This window comes from Equus caballus, chromosome 1, assembly GCF_041296265.1.
Source record: "Equus caballus isolate H_3958 breed thoroughbred chromosome 1, TB-T2T, whole genome shotgun sequence".
Lineage (NCBI taxonomy): Eukaryota > Metazoa > Chordata > Mammalia > Perissodactyla > Equidae > Equus > Equus caballus.
Genome location: NC_091684.1, coordinates 18,874,592 through 18,887,894, shown reverse-complemented (window position 1 = coordinate 18,887,894; position 13,303 = coordinate 18,874,592). Strand labels below are relative to the sequence as shown.

Genomic DNA, 13,303 nt, shown 5'->3' with positions numbered 1-13,303 from the left:
TGTGAGTGCCTCTGGTTGTGCCATGTGGGACGCTGCCTCAGCATGGTCTGAGGAGCCCTACCACGTCCGTGCCCAGGATCTGAACCAGCGAAACCCTGGGCCGCTGAAGCAGAGTGCTCGAACTTAACCATTTGGCCACGGGACCTGCCCTGAGAAAGAAGGCTTTATACCCCAGGTTGCTGCTGTTTTTGAATGGGGTTTGAGCAGTGCCAGGCAAAAGATGGGCACCTCATAACCTGTCAGGAGTCTTTGGGGAGTTTCTTGTTGTCGCACATCTTGACGGATCTTCTGCAGCTTCTCATACACAGTGAACATTTAACACTGTCTGTATCAAATAAATTAATTCTTCATACCGTGCTTCGACTTCTAAATCTCCCACAAATTGGGGATTCCTAATTGGGAAAGAGTTTAAAAATTAACATTTTGGGTACCATCAGAAAGATTTTACTTGTGTTTTTGAATGGGAACAGATTTCTGATGCATTATTTACGCAGCAGAACAAAACCGTGAATGCTGGATTAGAAGCTCCCTTAGGCCAAGGACTTGGTTTTCTTCTCTGCTGTGTACCCAGTCTCTGGACCAATGCCTGAAGTACAATTGGCACTCTGGCATTTGAATTGGTGCAGTAGCCCTGCAGCCTAAATATGCTTAATTAAAAATGTCACCTCAGGAGGGTTCTTTAAAAATATCGCGTGGCCAGTGATACCAATGGACACCAATTTTCTGGTTTGTTTTTCTCCTTCCAGATGGCAGATGATCAAGACTGTGTTGTGGAGCAGGGAGCTGGGGATTCGACAAGCACAGATGCAGTTGATGCTAAGCCAGACCGGTCCTCCTTTGTCCCATCACTCTTCAGGTAAGGGTCCTTCCTTGCTGGGTTAAAGAGGGGCTCTGGGCCACCTCAGCTTGCCGTGGCTCTGCCGTCTCCACCCACCCAGGGGGAGAGGGACACTCTGAGAAGGAGGTCTATGCTGTGTGTAGGCAATTTGCACAGAATCCTGCCAGCTGTATGTGACAACAATAGGGGCCCCGTGTGTACTCCCTTGTCCCTGGGGCAAGCCCAGGTGTGTGGGAAACCAAGCTACGGGGGTCTCTTACTCAGCAGCTGGGCGTCTCGGTGGCAGCTGCCCAGGAGTGAGAGGCTGTCCTCGTTTGTCTGAGGTGATTTGCATCCGGCATCCTTGGGGCAGAGTGTGGGCTGCTGCTGCCAGTTGGAACTAGGTTCGGCTGAAAGGCAGAATCTGGGGGCTATGGGATGGGTGGTTTGGGGTGGCACTCCATTGAAGGAGGGGGCATCTTGTCTACTGAGTCCCACCTTTTCTTGTGTTCGCTTTTAAAACTCTAAATTTTACATTTAATAATAATAGTTTCATTTATTAAACTCTTGGATGCCAGCTCAGTATTGCAAGTAGTCCTCATAATCCCAGGAGATGGTTCCATTCTTATCGCTATTTAATAGGTAGAGAAACTGAGGCTCTAAGAGGTCTAATAGCTTGCCTTTCTGATGATTGTTAATAAACGGTGGAGCTGAGATTAGAACCTAGCGGTACCAGTGCCACTCAGTTAACTGCTCTGCTGTGCTTTCCATGTAAAAGTAGGGCTGCCAGGATGTGGAGGAGCTCCCCGTCTCCCCTTAACCTTGGTTGTGGAGGGGCAGTCAGTGGGGCTTCCTGGCAAGAGGCAGGAGCGGTCCGTGGGTCAGAAGCATCAGACTTCTTGGTATCTCCCAAGCCAAGCCCCACCTGGGAGGGACAGTGAAGGGGAGAAAGGTTGAGGTTAGGGAGTGCTCCCCGGTAGTGCTCAGGAGGGGAGGAGTGGGTGATGAGGGCAGCCTGGCTCCCTGCAACATCCCAGAGAGGGCCTTGGGTCGTGGCATCCCAAACAAAACTTGGATAAGTGGGACCCCAACATCCTGGACTCTCATTCTGTTGGCATGGGTTGCCATTTGGAGTCGAGAATACCCAATGAAATGACCAGAAAATACAGCTCCAATTCCTAAAAACTTTTCAATACCATGAGGTCAGTCGATCCAGGCTACTCCATTCCCCAGTGCGAGCCCTTTAGAGCAGTGGCCTTCAAATGGTTCTACTCACATACTCCCCAAAGAGTGTAAAACGACACCCCTTGTACATTTTAAGGTGACATAAATAGTTGCACAGGATGTAGTAACATTTCCGTTTTCCCAGCTCTCTGAGTATTTAGGTTAAGCAGTAAGCAGGTTGCCTCTAAGTGAAACAGAAACAGGAATTGTGTAATAGTCATTTCATGTCTTAGCAAAGCCTCTTTGTGTCCTTCCCGGAAATTATGAAAATGAATGGTGTGTTGTAAATATGGACATTTAAAAATCATCTCTTTAAATGTATCCAGTGGAATCTAAACTCACAGTAATCTTATAACCACTGTCATCCATTAAAAATGTACATAAACAAGTTCTCCTTTAACAGCTAGAATTTTTGTATTGTTTCTTTTTCCCCCGAACTCATTTTTTTCCATTCTATTTCCCCCATAACATTTTATTCTGATGTAATAGATTTAATTGCGTGAAAGTCTTTTATTGATCACCTCATTAGACATCTCTGTAACATATATATGTATGCATATATACATAGCATAAATTTTAAGACATTTTTCCAGGTATCATGAGTATTAAAAGAAATTTCCCCTATTCTAAGTTACTATTAAGTTCTCCTAGGTTAGTTAATGTTTCAGCCATTGTTAACTCACAGTTGATCCAAACAAATAAATATTGACAAACCATTAGTACTAGTAAATTGTTATTCATCAAAATAATTGTTAGATTGAAATTGCAACTTATAATGGACTGGCTGGGCTTTTAAAAAGTTTTTGAATAAATGGACAAATAATAGTTATTGCTAGAATAAGAAAGAATTCAGTATCACCTCTTTTTCCTATATTGTCATTTTTAGAGATAGAAGTGCTAAGAAACCATGAATAAATACATGGGATGGCAGGAGTTTTGTTATAATAATGTCACTTACTTCTTTGAATTTCTTCCGTAGATCTGTGCCAAAAATGTCAACTCACTTAGGTCCTTCTTCAATTTTATTGAAAATAAAGAATTGGAAATTACCTGACATACAAAAGGAATTGTTATGCAGCCTTTAGAGACGTTTGTTTTTTCAGTTTCTGGGAAGTACACCAGAAAAAAACTTTATCAAAACTTCTCAACTGTTGATTAAATCTGTTCCTCTTTTTACTTAGAGGCAACTTGTTTAACCCAAAATACTCCAGCATAGATAAGATAATTAAAACAATGTTAATAAACAATTTGTCCGCATCCTTCTTTTGGTAAAATGCTTTTAAACTATATGCTTTTTAAAATATCTGTTTGTTAAGACCTTGGAACTGCGGATGTAGGTCGTTCATTTGTGGAAAACGTCTGCTGTGTGTTCTAGTTGACAAAGCCAGGCCTTGTCAGATCATTAGCCACACTGGACTTGCTTTCGATCAGAAAGGTCTGATATCGTTTTTCAGTTCAATCGATGTGTTATGAGGCGTCTCTGGGACAACCATCTTGTTTCTGAATTCTGATTCTTCGAAGGATGGGTGGATGGATGGATGAACGGATGAATGGATGGATGGACGGATGGAGGGATGGACAGATGGGTGGATGTAGGATGGGGAGGGAGAAGGAGAAGGTTTCTTTGCTCCCATGGGACTCTAACTCAGAAGTGATAGCGTCTTTGGGAATAAGAATCAAGGGGCAAAAGAGGCAAAGTCATTATGCAAGAGCCACATCATACCCACTCCATTTTACTATATATTTTTTTCAATATATAATGAATTTGGAACAGCACCTTGTGGCCCCAAATCGCCCCATTTCTAATGCCATCGTTCACCCTTATCAGACTCTTGTGTAAGGAGGAAGCCCCACCCCAGTGCCTGATTCAAGGAGACTTAGAGATCCTGATATTTGACTTGTCCCTTTGTTAGATGATGTGGAGGTTCGGGGTGGATGAGAAGTCTGTCCTTCTGTTACATAGTGGGAGACGGGAGACTGGGGGAGGGGAGGTGGTACTCAGGCAGGCCAGTTTTGGGAGAAATACAAATAGAAGTTGAGGATCTGGTCAGTCATTCCCTTAAAACCGTCTGTGTCTGCACCCCTTGGAAAGCCTTCAGATACCCTGTTTGAAGACCTCTGCCTTAAAGACCCATCATTTTGCAAAAATAGATGTGGTCTGAGATGTGGGGTTTTTCACCCCCGTAAGTCCTTTGGAAAGGTAGATAAGCCTGAATAGTCTTCTCTATTCTGGTGCACTTTACCTTTTCTATAGCATGGCTGATGCCGACATCAGGCTCATATTATCAAAAGAAACTCAGTATCCTTGCAAAATATTTAAATTAAATTCCATTTTCTGAACTGCTTATTTAAGTTGTATAAATTGTAAGACATGGTTGTTGAATTATTAAGCAATATCGAGCTGCCATAAATGACAGTTTAATGTCTTATTCTTCCAGGCTCTGAAATGTTAGTTGCTTACTTTCTCTACCTTCGCTAAGCCTCTGACTCCCACCCAGGTAGTAAATGATACCCTGGCCGCCTACCAAGGAGGTGGTCAACTCGAATAAAATTCAGTCAGGATTGGTGATGTACCCTTAAAGCTTAGATTTTTCCTTCCATTTTTTTACAGTAAGATGGAAGATTCTTTCATCTGGTAAGTGTCACTGGCTTTAAAATTAACCCCTTGAGATGCCATTTTGGGTCTCTAATTCCTTATTTCGTTCATTCATTAACTGTTCATGGGGCAACAGAGGGAAGTTAAGTCCCTTGCACCACGTCGTGGTGGAGCCAGGATTTGAACCTGTGTTCACTTGCCTGTCAGACTGAGCTCTCAAACACGACTTTGTTGCCACCTTTATGTACCAGGTTCTGTGTCTGGCCCTAGGGCTGGAGTCAGGGAACAAGGTCAACAGGGCCCCTGCCTCAGACACATTCCTGTAGGGAAGGCAGACATGGAATGAATAATTGAGATGTGATGGCGCTGGGGGAGAAAAATTTAAAAGAGCACCCTGTCTGGTCTTGGGGGTCAAAGAAGGCCCCCTGGAGCCGTGGTGTGTGTGCTGAGACTTGATGGGGAGATAGAAGGCTGCTGGAGGGGACGGCTGCATGAGGTCCGGGATCATTCTAGCTGGCAGGAGTATGGATGTGGAGGGATGGCAGGAGAGGAGAAGGGGCTGAATGGGCAGGGGCCACATTTTAGAAGGGCTCGTCTGCAGGTCCCATTAAGGATTTGGAATCAATCCTAAGGACAGGGAAGTTATTAAAGGGTTTAAGAGATAGAGTGACTTGATAATTATACCTACAAAAAAAATACTAGAATGCGGAGCTGCAGTGTGGAGGAGAATGCACCGAGAGGGGCTTCGTGGGAGGGGAGGTAAGTTAGGAGGCTGGTTCACATCTCCAGGCAAGAGTGGATGGTTTAGATGGGAGTGGGGTAGGGGCAGGGGGAGGGAGCAGCCGGACTCGAGAGGTGCCTGGGAGGGAACAGCAACAGGACTTTGTGACCAAGAGGAAGGAGAAGCTGAAGAAGGGAGAGACGATGAGGAAAGTGGCACCTGGCCCACAGGGAATAGTTGAAGTCGTCTAGGAACCTCTGAGCCCTCTTGCTAGAAAAACGGGTAATGACATTGACATTTCTATTGTCATAATGACACTATGGCACCAGCATGTGCCACCTTTCCTTGTTCCCCTGGACATTCCTGCTGCCTTGACTTTTCTGAGCTAGACCTCATGAGAAATGTGGATGAGGTCGGGACTTCATATATGGTGGGATGAGACTAAATGCAATTCAGAACATCGAGATTTGACTCAAAGAGCGAGTTTGGTTATCGCTGGCTCCACCGGGTGTTCCCCGCAGCTGATGGCGGGCACCGCCCCCCTCCCGTCACATCCCCAGCTCCCATCTCCGAGCTGTTAGGATTGCTGTGAGGTGAGGCAGTAGCACTCCCTCCCCTCTCTATTTGAGGACACCCACCCTCCCCTGGAGACCTCAAGGATTCTGGGAAACAGAAAGAAGCCTCCCTTCCCCCTAGAAGCCTGGGTAGGACTCCTAGGTAGGATTCCTAGGTAGTTCCAAGCCCTCAGGCTTGTCTTGGCTTTTTTGTCTCACTGCCACTAGGTGGCAGGATGGCATTGTTTTATTTCCATTCCATTGGGTCCTGAATAATCTAGACTGTTCCTGAACTTACTTTTCTTAGAAAACAAACATTTATTAAAATGTTTTCTAATTTTCTGATGATTGAAGAAGATTTGGAAAACACAGAAAACCACAAAGGAAAAATATTCAATATATTAAATTTAAAATTAGTAGTGTTTGGACTTTGAAAAAGATGACCTAGAAGAAATAAGTATGTGCACGGTCTGCGTTCATTATGAGCCTTCATTTACAGAGCAAGGCCAAGTGTCATCTGTGAACTTGAAGAAGGAGCCCTCCTAATGTTGAAGTAACCCTGGCACCCGGCACAGGTTACCTGCCGTCCAAGTTAACGATGTGATGTGGTTCCTGCCCTGCATATAAACTCAAGTTCTTGTTAAATGTCTGGGCACCACTACAGAAAATAGCTAAGAACAGAGAATAACTAACTGCTGAGTTGTAGAGTTCTAGGAGCTGTGGGAGGCTGGGGAGAGAAAGGCTCAGGGAGGGCTGCAGGAGGAGTTGGGACTTGAGGTGTCAGAGAAAAGGCAGGGAAGTCATCAGGGGCCTGGGAGAGCTGCCTGCCAGGGCCACGTGGGAATGATGGCCAGGCCATGCCGCACAGGTTCTGGGAAGTGGGTGGAGGCCCTTGGACCAGGTGAGTTTGGTCCTGGTGGCACCACTGGGAGCCACTGTAGGTATAAGACCAAGCCTGCCCGGCAGCCTGGAAGATGTCCTTTCCCAAGAATGTGTCGGAAATCAGGCTCCTATCTGAGCTCCGCTCGAGGTCAGTATTAAAGGAAATAACACTCAAAGTGGCACACAGATTTCACACCCTCTCAGGTTTCCCCAGGGCCGTGGTGGAGCCTAGGGTGTCCCCACTGAGGGGTTCGTGTATCCATTTAGTTCCCGAGTCAAGAGGGCGGGAGAAAAGGCTCCTTTTCAAAACTTGATAAACTCCCTATTTTCGAGGCCCTAGCTCAGATCACACAGCTTTCTCCTCTGTGTCATCTCTGTATTCCAACCTTTGTCCTCCTGGAGTGGGTTTAATAAAGGCCACTTGGTTAGAATTCTTTCTCCTGGACTGCAACTTGGGTTTCTCCACCAGTAGAGGTTATATGTAAACGTCTCTATAAAAAACATGTCTTATTTGTGTAATTTTAAGAAAGATCCAGGTGGCCTGCCTTTTCATTTGGAGAGGACGAAAAAAGTATTTCAGAAGAAGCAATGCTTTGGACTTGGAGAAAAGAACAAAGAAAGCAGACCTTAACTCATTCCAAAGAACACGTTCCAAATTAAGCAGAAGCCATTCGGTCACACCCATTGATTGAAAGAGGCAGGTCTGGGCACCCTACGAGGAAAGGAACATTAAAACATACCCAGGGAATTTACTTTTCAATAAAGGAGGCCTTTGAATTCAGACTCCAGAATGCTGAATGCCTGCCTCCCAAATTTGTGTATAAAGAGTAATAAAGATTGAGTGCTGTATTTGCAGCCACAATGCTACCACTTAGCAGCAGTGGTGGAGTGGGGTTGGACAACCCAGGTTCAGATCCTGGTCCTGCCTCCCACTCACTAGTTGAGGGACTATAGCAAGTCCTTTGACCTTTCTCAGCCTCAGTTTCCTCATCTGTAAAGTGAGGATATGAATACCTATCCACTGGATTGTTGTGAGAATTAAATAAAGTAACTGTCAGCTTGCTGAGTTACCTGATGAGGAAGAAATCATAGAATCGTATGTTAAAACTAGAAGACTCCTTAAAAGGGAATTTATTCAATTCCCTTCTATAATGATCTAGGAAACTAAGACCAGAGAGGCAAAGTTCTCTACCTGTAGTCACCCAGCAAGACCAGGACCAAGACCCAGGTGTAACTTGGGGTCCAGTGCTCTCCACTTTACATCAGGTGCCACCTACAGCTGCAGTGGCATCAAGTTGTTAAAACCACATTAATCCAGCAGAATGGTTTTTTTTCCTTCCACCAAGCGGGTCAGCAAATTTAATTCTTCGTTGAAACTGCTCCCTTTCTGCTTCGCTTTCAGCTGAGGGGTGGCATATGGACAGCGTTCCAACAGGGCTGGGGATGGACTTTCTGATTCATAGGGCCAGGTGTATCTGTCAGGGGCAGTGAGCCACACCTCTAAAACAGTCACAGGACCTTCTAGAAACTTTGAAGCTGTAGCTTCTACATGTGTAGGATACCTCCAGTTATGTTCGGGCATAGCTTTTCTAGAGGGGAAAAAATAAACTCTAAGGTTAAAAAGAAAAAGTGAGGAAGGGAGATAAATGAACAGGTTTTCATAGCAGTATAAATTTTAAAGCACTATTAGTGTAGAAAAATAAAGCATAGTAATAGAAAAGGACTATGAGAATAAGACCTGTTGCTTCTCAAGGGAACCCGCGGTCACAAGGAAGAAATATGCAGTATGGTGTTGTTCAAACCCTGAGCTTGCTGGAGCTTGTGGTTTTTGGTCTGGCTCGCACCTGTTCTGGTGAGTTCCTTTCCTGCTGAAAGTGAAGAAGATGAAGTCTGTTGTCCGTTTTTGTTATCAGAGGTCTCTCTGTTCCTCCTTTTGGGGGAGGAAGGAAATGTGGAGGTTGAGCCTTCGGGGAAAGGAAGCCTCTTCTCCCTGGCCTATTTTAAACTGACTTTGTTTCCCGATGTAAGTGTATTTTTGCAAACTGAGTTTCAGGGAAAAACATAGAAAGCCAGTTTTCTCTCTTGTTCACAGACCTGAGGATGGCAGATGACTAGGAGGTTTGCCCAGGGTGGCAGTTGTTATAACTCCACCTCATGAGCTTCACACCTTTCCTTAACCAGGACCTTGAACCAGGAAATGGAGAAAAGCATTGCTGAGCCGTTTGCTTAACAGGTGTTTCTGTTTTTACGTGTTCACGTTTTCCTCATTGCGTTGGGAGGGTGAGATGGGAAAGTGTAGCAACTCCTGGATCGTTCACTTTATTCAGGACCATTGAAAAACGTTTATGTGCGTCATTTGAAAATTATGGTATGTGGTATGCCTCTGTAGTCCTTTATAATTTGTATCACTACCTTGAGTACCTTTATAAGGAAAAAAATAAGCCAATGAATTTGAACTCTTTGATTCACCATAAACTCACTTCCTGTTTTTGTTCATTTACTTACATATAATTTTACATATTTTGCAATTCCGCCGTGTGCTGTTTGGCCCTTCGGTGGGCCGCCTGCATCTGCATGCTCATGACTTTAACAGCTGGGTTGCATTTTATTCTCTTGATGTTCAGCCTCTTGCTTGCCTTTCCCTACTGTTTGTTTCCAGTTGTGCCTCTTAAAGATGCATCTTTATGGAAATTGGGGTTTTTTTTCCTTTGGACTCCATGCTTCTAGAAAGTCTCTTTTTCCCCAGGGAGCTGTCCCGGGGTGGGGAGGCTCAGCAGGGTGGCGCCTGGTCATTTTTGCCAGTCAGCAGAGAAGGGAGAGGCCAGTGTGACTTTCCCAGCCCACTGTGAATGGTCCTATGGAAAACTCCAGCGTGCAGCTCACTGCTGATTCAGTCACAGGCCTCCAGGCCAGGCTGGGCGGGCTGTGCCAGTCTTCTGGCCCTGCTGAACCCCGAGCATGTTGAGTTTTTATTATTACAGAGAAGAAGGAAACTCACTGCCCGTGGTCGCAGAGCAAAGCCTGGTTCTGATGCAGAGGGGGGCGCTTTCGGATGGAGACATGAGGTACCGCCTTCACTCTTTCTTTTCCTCTCTGTTCTGCTCTGTGCCTTGGTATGTCAGGACTGTTGGGGATGCCCTCTGTTGAAACATTGAAACCATGAATGAATCATCCCCAAAATATTTAGACAAAGCAGCTACGAAAACCAGAGCTCTAATTCCGAATGAAACAGCCGGGGGGAACTGTGTGCCTGGTGGTGTGTTTACTTTCATGCTGATGAATGTCTGCAAATAGATGAAGCTACTGGGAATCCTATTCATGGAGACGCTTTAGAAAATAAATAAGAGTGGGTTTGCATGCTTAGATTCCCTTCCAAATATAGAAAGGTATAATTCACATTTCGAGTAGCCTGGGGGATCTGTAAGAGGATGAAACCTGTATTTATCCACTCTGGTGATGGGGAAAATTATACTTGCACCCAGAGTGGATGGTAAAAATTCAGCGTGGACTTTCTGAGGTTTTTCACTTCTTTGTGAAGTAGGCAGAGTATTTTTATCCTATAATGTTTTCTGGTACGAGTTGCCGTAGGTTCTTCAAGGAGGTCTTTTTATATAAGTAACCATGGTTGTAATTTTTTGCCTCTTGACTTTGTTGAAATGACACAGTTGGCCTTACGCTGTGAAGTTTGGTGTTCCAAAAAATGGCTTTCTACCTAAGAAGTTCAGATAATCTAGTTCCTTCCTGATAATTGATGCTGGCATTATCTGTTCCTGGCAGAGATTTGAGCTTATCCGAATGCATGTGGGAAGTGAAGATAATGGTACTTGCCCACATGGGTGATGAAATACACCAAGAAACGGGATGGTTAGGAAGCATTGTCATCAACCTGCTTCTATAAATTAACTGCCTCTTGCATTTTAGCGCACACTTACGTGCACTGAGTCATTCTACCAGGCTGTTGTCATGGTTGCTTGTATCTTGCTTGTCTGGCCCTAAGCACAATGACTTCGTGGCCAGATTTATTTTGTAAAATCTTCAGCCAATTGTAGAACACATGAGCTTTTAAGAGGATTTAGAACTTTCAATTCACTGGTCTGGTTTATCATGAGCTTTGCACGTAACAGCAGCTTCCATAACAAGAATCCTGTGTTTCTTCCTAGCATAGTAATCTTGGCCAAAGTCTTCAGAATATAAAAAAGTCAAGATAAAGACTAAGTTTATCAACAGAGAATTAGCAAAGGGAGGGGAAAAAAGAGGGGCAGGGCGGCTAGAAGGGGAAGTGATAGAATGTGGCTGAAAAAATACCCCGGCCAGCCTTTATGGGCTCTGTCTTCCCATGCCTCTCCTCTGTACTTTGCAGAAAAAATGAGATAATGATTATTAACACACTCTGTAAAGCATAAAATACTCTAGAGATATTAATTAGTCTTGTTCCTGGTGCCTTAGGGACTGTCAGAAGTGGTTCCTTCACTGTTTAGACCGTGTGTCAGACTCAGAAGAAGGCTGGTTATCGTTGATCTGGACTTGAAAGAAACTCAGCGCACCCACCCCGTTGGGGTCTGTGTCACAGCAGGTCTCACATGTTCCAGCACTTCCCACAAAAAGGCCATGTGAACTTGGGACAAGAATGGCCGCTTTGGGAAGATCTTATCCCTGGGGGATGATTGCCCGCTGAAGAAGTTTCTAACCTAGATCATTGAAAGCTTCTTATTACCCTCCTCGTCCCCGCCCCAGCCCCCACGCCTGGGAGAACCTGCTGTGCTGAGCTGTGGACTGTTGCCCTCTTTCTGCGGTCGGCTAATTAATTAGCACAATCTCTTTGGAGCCCTTGAGGCCCTTGCTTCTGTCCAATAGCACTTGTTTATCTGACGATCTGCTTGGCTTGGGCAATTGATTTCCAAACAGACAGTAACTCTTTATGAGCTGCTAGCGCTGGGATGGCCAAGCTTCCCTCCCCTGGCTGTGCTGACGGTGAGATACTGCTCCACCAAGGCTGTGCTGGGGACTCACTCAATGTTGTGCAAACAAGGGAGAATAAGAACGACATTGCAGGCGGAGTGGCGTTTCTGGAAGCATTTTGGTTGTGTTGTTAAAGTAATTTCAGTTTAATGTTCAGCTCGACTGTCACCTCTGGGAGACCTTGCAGGTTTCACGGAGAGTCATAAATCTCACACATGAGCCTAAATACACCCGCGCTGCTCCTGCCGGGCGCCTTCCACGACAAGTCCCTGCTTCCCGAGGCACGTCTTGCTCGACCTGGCCCAGAGCCCCAGAGGCCGTGCCCTTGGAGGGTGGTGTGTGATAGGGGTAGGGCGAGCTGGTGTTGTCTACCCCGCCCGGGAGTACAAACGGCTGGGCAGGGACTTCTGCTTCCTTGGGTTCTGGAAGTAGCTGAGGGGCTTGAAACAAGAGCAGAGACAGCAATGAAAGGCCAGAGCCAGGAGGCCCATGCAGTGGACAGACAGGGCAGTGCCGAGGCCCTGGAAGTTCAGAGGGTGTGAACATCTCCAGGAAGATGCCCAGGCCTGGCCCAAGTCTCTGGTTCTCTTGATCTGGACGAGGCCTAGGACTCTGAATTTTAACAGAGGTCAGAAACAGTGGCCTAGGGGACTTGGTGTTGGGCCTCCGAATAAACCTGGGTTCTACCACTGTCTGGCCTTGTGATCCTGGAAAAGCTAATGTAATCTTTCTCTATGAAATGAGATTAATGCCTCACAGAGCTGTAAAGATTACACCAGATCCTATATATAAAGCGGTAAGTATTCCAAAAAGTGGTCCGTATGATGACTGTATTTACTGTTGTTGTTATTGCCACATAGAGGAGGAAGAAGTTTCAAAGGCTAGGGAGAGGGGTAAAGCCACAGTGGAAACCGAAAAAACGGGGTGTCTAGGGAGCTCTTTCAATAGTTAGCACAAAAATTTATGAACCCAGTAATCTTTAGAATTGGCCATATCTTGAAATCCATTTGTGGCAAGTGATTTTTAACTGGTAAATAATTTTTATTTTAATCTTTTGAATAATTACCTTATTCATGTATCCTAAAAGAAACATACGGTCAAAATTCTTCCTCCCACTCCTTCCTGCTGTCCTGCTCCGCGCCCCCCATGACACAGGTCACCACTTACAGTGACACACAATACATAACATTAGTAATAATAGTGACATTTATTTAACACTTACTACATGCCACACACCGTTCTAAGTGCCTTGTGAATATTAAATTGTTTAGAAACTCTGAGGCAGGGGCTGTAATTTTGTCTTTGTTACAAATGAGGAGACTGAAGCACAGAGAGGTTAAGTAACTTGCCCACGATCACTCAGATAAGTGGTGGAGCAGGTTGCAACCCCAGGCAGTCCATGGTTTATCTGTTATGTCATCTGTCTCTTTATGCAAATACAAGCAAATATGAAGATGATGTATTTTCCCCTCGTTTTTTCCCACAAGGTAGCATGTTGTTCTCATTGTTCTGCACCTTTGTTTTCTTCAGCACTTACCACTACTTACTGG

At 45.1% G+C, this 13,303-nt stretch overlaps 1 protein-coding gene across 5 annotated transcripts in view; it reads left to right on the top strand.

Annotated features, from left to right (window-relative positions):
- The window catches only part of CASP7 (caspase 7), a 32,790-nt gene that overhangs the window by 6,171 nt on the left and 13,316 nt on the right, over positions 1-13,303 (top strand). For 4 of the 5 annotated variants that reach the window (XM_014733326.3, XM_014733325.3, XM_070260625.1 and 1 more), the window contains one exon: positions 747-856. In XM_014733326.3, coding sequence (XP_014588812.1) covers positions 747-856 — 110 coding nt within the window. Of the gene's footprint in view, positions 1-746; positions 857-9,622; positions 9,860-13,303 lie in introns of those variants that run through there. The other variant, XM_023639063.2, reaches the window with a different exon arrangement.